The sequence below is a fragment of the Mastomys coucha genome, unplaced genomic scaffold (genome assembly GCF_008632895.1).
Source record: "Mastomys coucha isolate ucsf_1 unplaced genomic scaffold, UCSF_Mcou_1 pScaffold22, whole genome shotgun sequence".
NCBI classification, from domain to species: Eukaryota; Metazoa; Chordata; class Mammalia; order Rodentia; family Muridae; genus Mastomys; species Mastomys coucha.
The window spans coordinates 143,896,113-143,909,826 of NW_022196905.1; the positions used below are offsets into that span (position 1 = coordinate 143,896,113).

Sequence of the window (13,714 nt, forward strand, 5' to 3'; positions counted from 1 at the left end):
AAAAAAAAAAAAAAAAAAAAAGACTGAAATGTATTAAGGACTTAAGCATTGGGATTAAGAGAACATATTTCCCAGGGAGCACCCAGCTTCCCTGTCTTTACAATGAGCTCACACCAATGACTCTATGGCTTTCTAAGTCACAGCATTGCAAGGGTATAAACAGCAAAGCTTAACATTTACATATTATGTAAAGAGATATAAGCAAGCTTACTTATTGATGATATTGTGAGTTTTTTGGTTGTTTGTTTTTTTTTATGTTTAAGGTGCTTTTGTATGTAAAAAAAAAAAAAGAATTCTAATTTAGTAAAGCACAAGGTTGCCAACTTCTGTCCCTAAGCATTTTTGTCTGTAGCATCCGCGTTTGAGGTATCTTTGTGCAAACATGACCCATCCCTGCAGGCAGTTTCTCTCCCCATGCCCTCTTAAGCTTCCTTTTTTTTTCCTGCCTCATACAGATCAAAGTAGGCAGGACTGTTGGCATGGGTGGCAGGGAGGGGGCCTGAGGAGGGTTATGCTGGACATGATATGAGGAGACTAGGAGGTGTCCAGCATCCCAGTGTGTGCACAGATTTCTCACATAATTAACATGCCCAGGACCATTAAACACCTCTTCCTAACATAGGGTTTCCTCTTTTATCTTTATAAATCACCATTTTTCTATGCACCATGTCTTCTCCTCTCTAAGCAGAGGCAGTCCTTTGTTCCTCTAGGGAAAATACCCCTTCCTCCTCTCCCTTGTTCCCTTTCCCTTCTTCCTCATCCTCCATCTCCTGTCTTTGTTCCTTATCCTTGTCCTTTGTCTCTCTGGGGCAAGTAAACCTCCTTTGTGCTGAGAACTTGATCTTGAGGTGTCTTGAGCCAACTTTGAGGTCCCTACATTTTCCTAACAATGCAAATTGGCCACTAAAATATGATAGGGGATGCCTAAAGTAGAAGTCAAATCAACTGCTTTCTTCACATCATCCTTAGAGTTGTTAAAATAGCACACGTTCAAGGATGGGTCAGTTGAGAGCACCACCAGTTCTTGCAGGGGCCGGAGTTCAGTTCCCAGCCCCTACATCAGGCAGCTCATAATCATCTCATGTCCTCTTCTGGACTCTTCAGTCACTATCTCATGTGACATACATTTGCACATATACATTCATATACACATAAAAAAATGCCTTGTAGCAATGCTCAGAAAAGGTAACAGCCCTGTTTTAATGTCAGCATAAAGCTGATAATGCTCATCTTCCCTTTCCTACTGAAGCCTAAATTAACCATTGGACCCTTAAGATGAAATCATTGTATAGATTTTTTTTTGTCTTTTACAATATTATTTTAATTGTGGAAACATCTGGTTAGGATTTTCTGCTTTGCCATATTTCAAATCGCCTTGGTGTCCTTTTAGCAGGTGACACTAACTGGGATTCCTATGCTACCACGATGAAGACAGCATTCACACCTAAAAGAGGGATGGTGCCTGATTTAATACGGTAGGTATCTGCTTGCGTCACATCGACATACCCATTGCAATCTGACTTTACCATCTATTAATCCAAAACAAGTAGAAATAGCAACCAGAAAACACTAGTAGGGCAGGGTATCCCTCCATGTATCTTATCCACCTTGCACACTTCAAGGCCAGACTTGCCTGCTATAAGGAAATCAGAAAAATCACCTACTGATTCTTCCCAATGCCACTGAATGCCACTGTGTTGACTGACTGACAAGATGAATGACTTGCGTACCTCCCATGGACCATAGCAGGCAGGCAGTCCAGCTACAATTGAGTGGATGGATGTGTGTGTATATTTATCACCACTAGCACCCATGCTGTCCTGGAAACTCACGTAGCTCCCTTTGGTGTTTCCTTCTACTCTTCCTGTTACTGCAGCGTCAGCTTGCAGCTCCTCCCCTAGACTCTTGCGAGCGTAGACTGTGGACTTTTTGGTTCCTTCTGAGATCAGAGGAGGGGAAGGGGAAGTGTCTCAATTATTTTTCTGTTGCTTATGATAGGGATAAGAGTTGATTCAGGCTTATGGTTCCAGAATGTTAGCGGACCTGTGTGACAGCAGGCAGCTGGAAAAGGAAGATCACATATTCAGCCACAAAGCCGAGAGGGCAAACCGTAAGTGGGCTAGGCTCTAACTCTCAAAGCCCACATACCCACAGAAATGAGCTTCCTCCAGCTAGTATGCACCTCCTAAAGGTTTCATAACTTCTCCCAAACAGTGCCACCGAGTGTTGAGGACACTGCTCATCCCAACAGTGAATGAGCCCTGTCTTTCACTGTGTGATTGATGGGTGTGAGATCAGCAGTGAGCGCCTACACGGCATGCGCTTGTTCTGTAAGCCGATTCTACTTTGTTAGTCCTTTGCTAGCCTCTTGTCCCTGCCATCAGGAGCCCAGGAAGCCAATACGCCACCGTGGATGCAGTTTTACTGTTGGTGCACAGGATACAAGGATCCTTGTCTAGCAATGGAGGGAGTGCCTCCTGAGTTCTCAAGCCCTAACAGAGCAGTTAGGTCGAAGAAGCGATTAATTTTCATTCATAGATGAATAAAATGTCCGTTAGACTTACAACAGTGTAAAGCTGCAGGATTCTTAATGTCTGAGTTGCTGGATGTCCCACTGAGCTGGGGGAGTTATCATTGTCCCCTACTCAGGAGTATGGCAGGTCCACGGGAACTGACAGATGTCCAAAGAGGAACCATTTGGGATAAAAGCAAAAACCAGAAATATTTAGTGACTTTCAAATTCACATTTTTTTTAAAAGTTTTCATGGCTGCTAAGGATACTTCTAGCCCTATCTAAATACCGATGTTTTGAGGTAAATTTTTAATCACTCTCAGTGGAGACTTCAAATGCCTTAGCATATTAATATCATTTGCTTGGCCATGACTATATATGATGTATGACTTTTGGAAAATGAACTTTTTGATTATTTTATTCCTTTGCTGCTGTTGCTGATGCTGCTGAAACCCAGAGACTTAGGTAAGCAGCCTACCTCTGAGCTACAACTTAGCTCTAATGCTCATTTATTCACTTATTTATTTTTTATTTAAAAACTCATATACATGAATTTTTGCCTACATGTATGCTACGTGTATATATATATATATATATATATATACATATATATATATATATATATACACATACATACATGCATCGCATGCATGCAGTACTGACAGAGGCCAGAAGAGAGCAGAAGCTTCCCTGGAACTGGTGTTACTGACAGCTGTGAGCCACCCTGTAGGCTCTGGGAGACCAAACACAGTTCCTTAATAGTACTTGTAACTGCTGAACTATGTGCTCTGTTCCCCTTGGTTTTTGAAAGTCTTACAATGTAGCTCAGGCTGCTGTGGAACTATCTAAACAGCCTAGCCTAGCTTCAAATCTATCTCTTTTTTTTACTCCCAAAGTTGTCTTTTTTTCCTTTTTAAATGCTTCACTCCACGCAGAAACGTTCCCCGTGTTGTGATGTGTTTATTCCTCACTCTTTTTAAAAAGCTTTGGTTTTTTTTTTGGTTTATTTATTTATTATATCTAAGTACACTGTAGCTGTCTTCTGACACACCAGAAGAGGGCATGAGATCTCACTATAGATGGTTGTGAGCCACCATGTGGTTGCTGGGATTTGAACTCATGACCTTTGGAAGAGCAGTCGGTACTCTTAACCACTGAGCCATCTCTCCAACCCTCCTTACTTTTTTTTTTTTAATTAAAATATAGTTAGTTTATCTCTTCCTTTCCTTCCTTCAATCCTTTCCATGTAAACCCTCCATCTTTCTCTAATTCATGGCTCCTATTTATTTCTTATTTAATATTAATATATATGTATACATATACATATGCTTATACTTATACATATACTTATACATATACATTCCTAAATATATAAATACAACCTGCTTATTCCACATAATATTGCTTGTCATGTACATGATTACAGGGCTGAGCACTTGGCATTGGAAACCCATTGGTGTGCTCTTCCCTGGAGAAGATATTTCTCCCACTCTCCATGTTCTTTAGCTGTCTGCAGTCTTTTGCCTGGTGTTGAGGCCCCATGAGAGTTCTCTTTTCCATGTTAGCATGTCTATTAGTGTCATCCATGTTCAGGTCTTGTTTAGGCAGCCATATTTGTGAGACTTCTGAGTGTAGCTTCGTAGATATTTCTAGGAGATGCAAACTCACGGCAAACTTCCCATCCCTCTGGCTCTTGCAATCTTTTTGCCCCCCTTCCACAGTTATCCCTGAGCCTTAGGTGCAGGAGTTGTACTGTAGTTGTATCAGCTGAGGCAGGGCACCACAGAGCTGGGCACCACAGGCCTGGCCACCACGGAGCCGCTTGTTCTTTGTATTTTGATTGGTTGTAGCTTACTGTAATGGTCTCTGTTTGTTGTACATATTTCTTTGATAAGAACTGAGATTTATATACAAAGATATGGAGCTGGGAACCATAGGGAGAGAGCAGGGAGTGTTCATCTTTCAGGGTCAGAGTCACCTCATCTAATATGATCATTTCTAGTCCATGCATCTACATGCAGATTTCACTGCCCTTTATAGCTGAAGAGTGGACATAATTAAAGTTGTATATGTAGCACATATACACCGTGGAATACTTCCCCTGTGCCAGATGTGGTATATGTACCATGTTTTCATTATCCATATTCCAGTTGAAGGACATTTAGATTGTGAAAGCAATTTATTGGTCACCCGATTATACTTCTTTATAACTGGATGTAATCATAGAAAATAAGTTTCAAGCATTATCCATGACCTAAAGAGTTCAGCTATTAGTTATTTTAAGCACCTACTTGCTCAAAGCAATATATATTTATATATATATATATATATGTATATATATAATAAAGTTAATAATTAGTAAATTTAAAGTAATTTTAGAGAAGCTACATGTTAATGAGACAAGGAGTTCATGCATCCAGCCTCCCATGTTGTGATTTTTAAGGTGACAGGCCCCTGGGCATCAACTGCCTTCTGCTTTTGTTTCTTTCTCCAGTGGACAGATGCTAGTGACGAGAAAAGTCGGCCATCTATGAACGAGCAGATTGTCAGAGAGAGAGAGATCCAGTGCCAGGGTGTCACTTAGATGCCAGAATTCACGAGGAGATTGTTAATGACTGATCTGCTGGTGACTTGGTGGGGAACCCAGACCATTTTATTGAAAGCAAATGGCATGCCCTGTCATCCAATTAGTTAGTCCCCGAGTCACACACAGAGAAAGCACACATTTCACCTGATCAGACAGCGGCTAAGTTATGCCGACTGTTCTTCTAATCAGACAGCTGCTGGATTATGCCAACTGATCTACTTGGACGTAGCTATTTAAAATGTTACCTAGCTCAAGACAGACTTGGAAAACAAAACAAGAATTTTGACATATGTTTTTAGATAAATTTTTAAATTTGTTTTTATTTTATGTGTGTGAATGAATGTTTCAACTGCAGTTATGATTGTATCCCACATGCTTGCCTGAGGCTCGAGGAGGCCTGAAGAGGGCTTTGCAGGCCCTGGACTGGAGTCACAGATGGTTGTGAGCCATCATGTGTCCCGGGTCCTCTGAAAGAACAGCCAGTGTTCTGACCACTCAGAGATCTCTCCAGCCCTGACAGAACTTTTTTTAAAAAAATATTTATTTATCTTAGGTATGTATAAGTACACTGTCATCACTGTCTTCAGACACACCAGAAGTGGGCATTAGATCCAATTACAGATGGTTGTGAGCCACCATGTGGTTGCTGGGAATCCAACTCATGACCTCCAGAAGAGCAGCCAGTGCTCTTAACCACAGAGCCACCTCTCCCCTGATAGAACTTTTAAAAGAAAGGGTTTAGGTTTTTGTTTGTTTGTTTGTTTTTGAGACAGGGTTTCTCTGTGTAGCCCTGGCTGTCCTGGAACTCACTCTGTAGACCAGGCTGGCCTCAAACTCAGAAATCTGCCTGCTTCTAAAAGAAAGGCTTATAAGTATCATAGATTTAAATACATTTTTTTCTAACTCTTGGAACTAAAATTTTAATTTGTATGGTTTATACCATCTTTGAGTATTTGGTAAAGGCAGTTTTTGTTGCCAAAGATGCAAAGCTATACTTATTTCCTATCAAGATGAAATCTACCTATACTTATTAGTCACATAAATGTTATATTTAAGAAATATTTTAAAAATTGAAAAATAATTTTTTTCGATGTGACATGCCTTTAATCCCAGAGGCAGGTGGATCTCCCCCCCACCTTTGTGAGTTCAAGGCCAGACTGGTCTACACTCTAAGTTCCAGACTGTACAGGGCTACATAGTGGAACCCTGTCTCAAAATAAATAGGTGGTGCCTCCTAGTTATAAGTATGCTGTTCTACAGAACACGGTGATAAACTTTTGAGAATAAATAGCAATTACACTTGAAAGTCAGACCCAGCCAGCCAAAGTGGCTCATGCCTGGGATCCTGGTTGAGGCTGAGGCTGAGGCTGAGGCTGAGGCTAGAGGCTAGAGGCTAGAGGCTAGGAGGCTAGGAGGGAGGCTAGGAGGCTAGGAGGCTAGGAGGCTAGGAGGCTAGGAGGCTAGGAGGCTGAGGCAGGATGGCTAGTGTGAGGTCAGGCTGGGCCACATAGTAAGACTTTTCTGTCTTCTGTCTCTGTCTCTGTCTCTGTGTTTCTCTCTCTCTCTCTCTCTCTCTCTCTCTCTCTCTCTCTCTCTCTCTTTCTCTCTTTCTCTCTCTGTGTTTCTCTATCTCTGTTTCTGTCTCTCTCTTTCATAAACAACTTCATTGATTTATGGAACAAAAAGATTGACTACATTGCAGTGAACATTATAAACTGTGATTAGCTTAAACATGAGATTAAGATACCCTATTGCACAATGAATGTTAACTCTGAAAATCATCCAGTAGCACACAATTCTTATGAACCAGTTTTATCCAGTAATCTTGAAGCGTATGATGGCCCAGAAAAGTCGAGTTCTATTTGAAGCATCGGCAGCGGCAGCTTGTGCAGCCTCCTGCATTCAGACTCACTTTCCTCCCCAGCTAATGACGTTTCTCAGGGGCTTTTTTTTTTTGTACGCTGAAAACCAAAACTGCTTATCTTTAAATATGTGAGGAGAAGAGACATTTAAAGTACCCTACGTGCTCTCTTTGAAGCCTCTTCCTAAAGACAGATGAACATTTTATAACTGTTAGGAGACGGGGGCCAGATATCACTGAACCAGGCTGCCCCAGGCATTGGAATGGAAGCATCCAGCTCAGCCTGAGATACCCAGGCCCAGTGCTGCCCTCTACTCCATAGAAACACCTACAGAAGGCGAGCCCAGGGCAAGTATGGAGCCCGAGTGACAAGCAGGCATTCCTGAAGACTCTCTACTCAGGATTCTCCCAATGAGTCTATTCCTCTCTCTTTTGTGCATTTCCTGCAATTCAATAAGCTAAAGATTTCAGTTGATTCATATTTTGTATACCAGCAAAAAAAAAAAAAAATAGGAAATGTGTAGTGGTATAAACATCCAGGAGTACATAGTATCTGGTAGTAATGTCTCATGATAATGTCATGTGGGAATATTGCTGGGGGGCAGGGGGTGGCTGGGGATGGTGTCATCTATTGGTAATATCTGATGATAATATTTGATGACTTATTATTTCATGTGCATTGGTATTTTGTCTGAATGTATGTCTCGGTGAAGGTGTTGGATCCCCTGGAACTGGAGTTACAGACTGTTTTGAGTTGCCATGTAGGTAATGAGAATGGAACCACAGGTTCTCTGGAAGAACAGCTAGTGTTCTTAACTGCTTTGAGCTGTGAGTTAGTATTGGCAACATGCATCTCAGTGAAGACTTGCCTATTGAAGTAGAATATCCAGGGCTAGTGAGATGGCTCAGTGGTTAAGAGCACTGGCTGCTGTTCCAGAGGACCTGGGTTCTGTTCCCACCACTCATAACTCATGACTATCTGTAACTGCAATTCTCAGAATCTGATGCTTCGTCAGGCATCAGGCTTGCACACGGTGCACATACATACATGGAGGCAAAACACCCATACACATATATCAGTATAAATCTTATTTTTGAAATGTTTAAAAGATAACCAATATCCTAATTCTCATGTCTTTCCTTTTAACCTATAAGAATATCACTCTAGAGAACTGCTTTCACTCACCAGGTATTCAGATGCATTGAAATAATCTTTGTAATATGAGTATGCAACTCTTAAAAAATCACTCAGATACATTTTAGATTGTTATTCTCCTTTTCACTTTATGTCTTGTTGTTGTCCTAACTTAAAGAATTGATTTTATTAAGGGAATCTGAATATTCAGTAACATCTGGTACCAAATCTTAAGCCAGCAAATCTTTTAAAATTGTATAGCACACAAAACAATTTGACATGAGTATCATTGTGAGATTTTGTACTTGGTGTCTTTGAAGTTCTCAACCTGATAATACCTAGACTGACCTCAGCAACAGGTCTGGGGTGTGCCTGGAAGGGGATCATACATTGATTGCATTGATGAAGGTGGAAAGACTCATCCACTGTGGGTGGCACCATTCCCCTGGCTGGGTTCCTGAACTGTGTTGTGGAAGATGGGAACTAAGCATTCATTACTCTCTGGTTTCTTGGTGATGGATGCTATGTGGCTGCCATTTCAGGCTCCTTGACCTTCAAAGAGGAACTGTGCTCTTGAACTGTAGGGCAAAGGAGACCCTTTCTCCCTTGAGGTTTTTGTCAAAGTATCTTGTCACTGTATCTGGAAAGGACACCAAGATCATCCCTTACTCTAACTTCTACCTTTTATTTTAATAGCCCAAAGAGCACCAGAAGATTAGGATATTCTTACTCGATTAATGATCCTATTCTGAATGAGACCCAGTACCATGATGAGTATACCTGGAAACTACATTCTAAAGAAAATACGGCAAAACCCAGGACTTCAAGAGGAGTAAGGAACCACAAAGCCCACCTTGGTCAAGTAAGATACTAGCTACTCGTCTGCTGGATGTAACACTGTCCTGAGCCTGGAAGAACCTTGCAGAGTCCATCCATCGGTCTGTGGTGCTGAGAGGCATGCTCCTCCTCAGACTGCCTCTCCTTTATGGTCTCACACACCCCTATTTCTAGTCCCTAGAGTTCAGAGATCTTAAAAAAACTGAAATGATATTTGTGTAATATAAAATTAGCTCCTACAATGCAAGCAAGTCAACAAGTTTAGCACTTGCATGTTACTCTGCTCCTACCTCTCCATCTTATATTTTCTTCATCCCAGAAGGAGACCCCGCCCATTAGAGTAGCTCTTATTTCCTGTTCTCTTACCCTCACACCTACCAACCTGCTTTTTAAAAAAAGTATGTATTTTATGTGTATGCTTTGCCTTTATTATGTGTACCATGTGCATTCTTGGTTATAGATGGTTGTGAGCTTCCATGTAGGTGTTGAGAACTGAACTCAGGTCCTCTGCCAAGAGCAGCCAGTGCTCTAACCACTGAACCCTCTCTCCAGCCCTTCCCCCTCCATCCACTTTCAATTTCTATGGATTACACATTCTAGATATTTTACATGAGAAATTATGTAGTATGATTTTTGCATCTGGTTTCTTCCAGTTAGTATGACTTTCCGGGTTCCCCATGTTATAGCAGCATCAGGACTTTTCATAGTTAAATAATACTACATGGCATGCCACACTTTTCGCTTCCATTTATCCAGTGATCTACCTTTGGGCTGGTCCTACATTTTGGGTATTGTGCATAGTGCTGCTGTGGACAGGCATGCACAAGTGCTTGAGGCTATGATCATGTTTTGGACACTTAAACCTCCTGTCTTTTATCATTATTGCTTCTCTTTAGAATTCCCTCTCTTACCCAAAGGGAGCTCAGTCCAAAGAGATATCTCCAATTATTTTCCCCAGTGGATGGAGGACAGATCCTCCTGTTGTTTGTTGTTCTTGGCACTGTCTGTTCTATTGTAAAGGGTTTCATTTACACAGCTGCCATCTGGGTTGGAGCCACCAGGGGGTGTCGGGCAGATTATGAGGTGGTAGAATGAATGCTGCTAAGAAGAAAAGGGAAGAAAACACTTGCCTTTCTGACTTGTATGTGTGGTGCTGATGCTGCAGCCTGGGCGGGAACATGTGAAGGACTCTGTGGTGGGGAAAGGCGTAGGAGGAGATGGGAAGGCACACAGATTGGAATTCTGTCAGCAGGGAGATGAGTCAGAGGATGTAGACTTGAGAATCAGAAGAACATACACCATGCAACACTTGATTTGTCTTCTCCTGGCTTCCATTGGCTCAGCCCTTAAGAGCACTTGATGCTCTTGCAGAAGACCTAGGTTCAGTTCTCACAACCCACATGGTAGCTCACAACCATACTTAATTCCTGTTCTAGAAAACTGGATGCTTTCTTCTAGCCTCTGAAGCACCAGATGTGTACATACACACATACATATATACATACATACACTCACACACAGGAAATGAAAATAAGTAAAAAAAAAAAAAAATTAAAGCAGGATTTCTCCGTGTATCCCTGGATGTTCTAGAACTTGTTCTATAGACCAGGCTGACCTTGAACTCAGAGATCTGCCTGCCTGAGTCTCCCAAGTGCTGGTATTAAAGATAAGGCATCCTAGCCTCAATAAATACATTTTAAAAAATTAAAAGCAATGCAAAATAAATTGTAATTTGTATACACATATACAAATATGAAATTTCCCTTTATCTGAAATAGTACTTATGACTTTAAATGGTTTTTTTTTTTTTAAATTTTATGTGTGTAGATATTTTGCCTATCTAGGCAACATGTATATCTGGTACCCATGGAGGCCAGTAGATGGCGTTAGACCTGGAAACTGGAGTTACAGGTGTTTCTGAGCTGCCATGTGGGTGATGGGAATCAAAGCTGGGTCCTCTGCAAGAGTAGCCGGTACTTTTAATGCTGAAGCATCTCTCCAGTTCCCAATTAAGGACTCTCACTGGGAGCTATCCCAGCACTCAGCAATGTTCTCAGCCAACAGGAGCTAGCGCATCAGGTGTGTGTGTGTGTGTGTGTGTGTGTGTGTGTGTGTGTGTGTTCCCAGCCAGTGCGAACTGATGTGTCAAACTGTCCCTTGTGCTCTCAGCCAGTGAGTATGAGCACCCGACTATGGACATTATTAACTGGAGTCTCAACAGCTGCTACCATTACACAGAGAGATGCAATGTATATCATGTGGCTCATTCTGTCTTGCCCAAACATCACTGATAGTCAATTCTAAGGGCTGTGTCCTGGAGGCAGACACTTGCTAAACAGCAGGACGAGAATGCAATCAACAGCATCCGGACAAAGAACCTGTACACTCCGTGCTGTCTTCATAGATACATGATGTCTGTAATTGTTCTCTACAGCAGATAAATAACAAAGGAATGAAGGGGTACCACAAAGCAGAGGGACACAAGCTTTTTGCAGAACTTTGAGATATTTCTGAGAAGCACTTTACTAGCTAGAGGGCGAGGAGAGATGGAGATAGGGCTTTCTTTATAAGGCAGGAGAAGCAAAGCAGGCTGCTTTTGGTGGGAGTCAACCAACCAGCAGAAAGTGGGAAACTGAAGCTGTTAGACAGAACTGAGGATTGCTGGAGTATGCTGGCATTGGCCTACTGGGAACACCTTAGGGTTCTCCCACCGTAACCATCCCCCACCACATCAGCAGTGAGTGCAAGTGTGGAGCTTGGGGCCTGGTGTAGTAGGCCATGGAGCTCTGTGGCTGGTGGTACCATTTTCCAAGAGAGCCCAAACATGGTTACATTTGTATCACTGCCATGAAGCTCTGGGCAGGGACAAGCTAAGAAAAAAAGGTGATTGTGGCCTTTTAGGGGTTCAGTCCATATTTACCTGGCTGCAATGGAGCAGAACTTCATGGGAGCAGGGGGGTGTCTCAACCATGAAATACTACTAGCCTGAAAAGTTAGGTCTTACCCTCTCAGGTAATTCTCTCTGGAAATGCCCCCACGGACACACAGGAAGCCACATCAGTCTCTTTGATGATATAAAAATCCAGTCAAATTGGCAATGAAGGTTAACAGTAACTCACAGTCATGGGAGGGGAAGACAGGAGATTATATGGTGGCAATGTCAGCTTGCTTTGTCAAAGGCTGTCTTTGTAGATGAAAAGGAATCCCTCCTGCCCTCCGGCCTTTGCCTCAGGGTTATGGCCCAATAAGGTGTGTGTGGGGGCGGGGAGGGGGGGCTCTCTTCTCAGAGTCTCAGAGTCTGAGAAAGTCTCTCAAACATGTCACCAGGACTCAGAATTAACATGAGTTTTGTTTATATGAGAGTCTCAACACGTGAAGTTGACAGTCTGCTTTCCTTACCAGCATCAAATGTGAGAGCGGTAGGCAAAGGTCACCTGTGAGAGTTCAGCTTTCATTGTCAACTTGACTGGATTTAGAATCGCATCCGTTTGCAGAGAACTTTAACTGAGGCGAGATACACCCTGAATGAGTGTTTGCCATTCTTGGTGGCTCCAGTTCTATAATGAATAAAAAGGGGGGTAGAGGGGAGAGGAAGCCAGCTGAGCTCCCTCTCTGAGTAGAACATTTATCTGCCTCAACTTCTCAGCTAAGGATGCAATGTGACTGGCTCTCTCCTACCTTGCTACCTTGCGACCCCCATCACAATGGATTATAACTCAGAGATCATTTCCCTCTTTAAGTTGCTTTTGTCTTGTTTTTTCTCTCAGTGAGAAAAGTACCTGAGTCAGTACTCAGGTTATAGCTTGTAACTGCGGGGGCCCTCCTGCCAAGCTCCCTGATAGGCAGCCACCAAGTCGTCACTGACTATAAAGGTTCGGGAGGAATACAGACACACAAAGATTTGTGTGCATTCTTGACTCTATGAAATGAGTGAGGGTGCCTGCTAAATCTCTGCTTATGTCAACAGGAATTCTCTCAGTGGACACCCCCTCAAGGGAAACAAACTGACCAGTTCCCTTGGATAGAGCCTCCTTCAGCAGAAAGAGTACATGATGCAATAGCCAATCAGTTTGTCTCTTGTACCAAGAGGGACTTCGTGGACCTGACTCAATGTAAGCATTCCACCTTTCCCTGGCGTGGGCCTAGGTCCCACTGGTGTGGCTAGTGGCTCAGAGGTAGTCTTTCTCTTACAGGAACTCCCAAGCTAGTGTGGGACAAGGAATTTTACCAACAAAATCAGTCAATTCTAGAAAGGAACATGCTACAGGGAATGTAGCTGGCTGGAACACTGTTCAGTGGTAGCATTTGCCTAGAAAGTGTAAGGTCCTGGGATTGAAACATTAGCATTGCAAAACAAATAAGCAAATAAATAAATGTATGTTGCTATGAACATCTATTCCAATGGAAGGTAGAGACAAGAAAAGGCTTCTATTAGCCAGGATTGGTGGTAAATGCCACATCTTCAGTCATTAACGCAAGAGGACTCAGACATGTACAACTTGACATGTATACAAGACTGTTGAGCTTTGGTCTTTTGCTATGTATTATAATGCTAAATATGGATCCCCAAGGTCTGGTTGCCCCAGGGATGGGGAAATCCTCACATACACCAAGTGATGTTATGTAACCTTGCTCCTTAATTTAAAACTATTGGTTGAATAAAGATGCCGACAGCCTATAGCTGGGCAGAAGACAGGTAGGTGGAGTTTCGGTTCCTGGGCTTGGGGTCTCAGGCACAACCATGAAGAGAGAGAGAGAGAGAGAGAGAGAGAGAGAGAGAGA

General features: G+C 42.4%; 1 protein-coding gene across 8 annotated transcripts in view; it reads left to right on the top strand.

Annotated features, from left to right (window-relative positions):
• The window catches only part of Tex26 (testis expressed 26), a 33,941-nt gene that overhangs the window by 3,905 nt on the left and 16,322 nt on the right, over window positions 1-13,714 (top strand). For 5 of the 8 annotated variants that reach the window (XM_031338811.1, XM_031338808.1, XM_031338810.1 and 2 more), the window contains exons 2-4: window positions 1,391-1,475; window positions 8,792-8,957; window positions 12,900-13,044. In XM_031338811.1, coding sequence (XP_031194671.1) covers window positions 1,391-1,475; window positions 8,792-8,957; window positions 12,900-13,044 — 396 coding nt within the window. The remainder of the gene's footprint in view (window positions 1-1,390; window positions 1,476-8,791; window positions 8,958-12,899; window positions 13,045-13,714) is intronic. The other 3 variants (XM_031338812.1, XM_031338809.1, XM_031338806.1) reach the window with 1 other exon arrangement.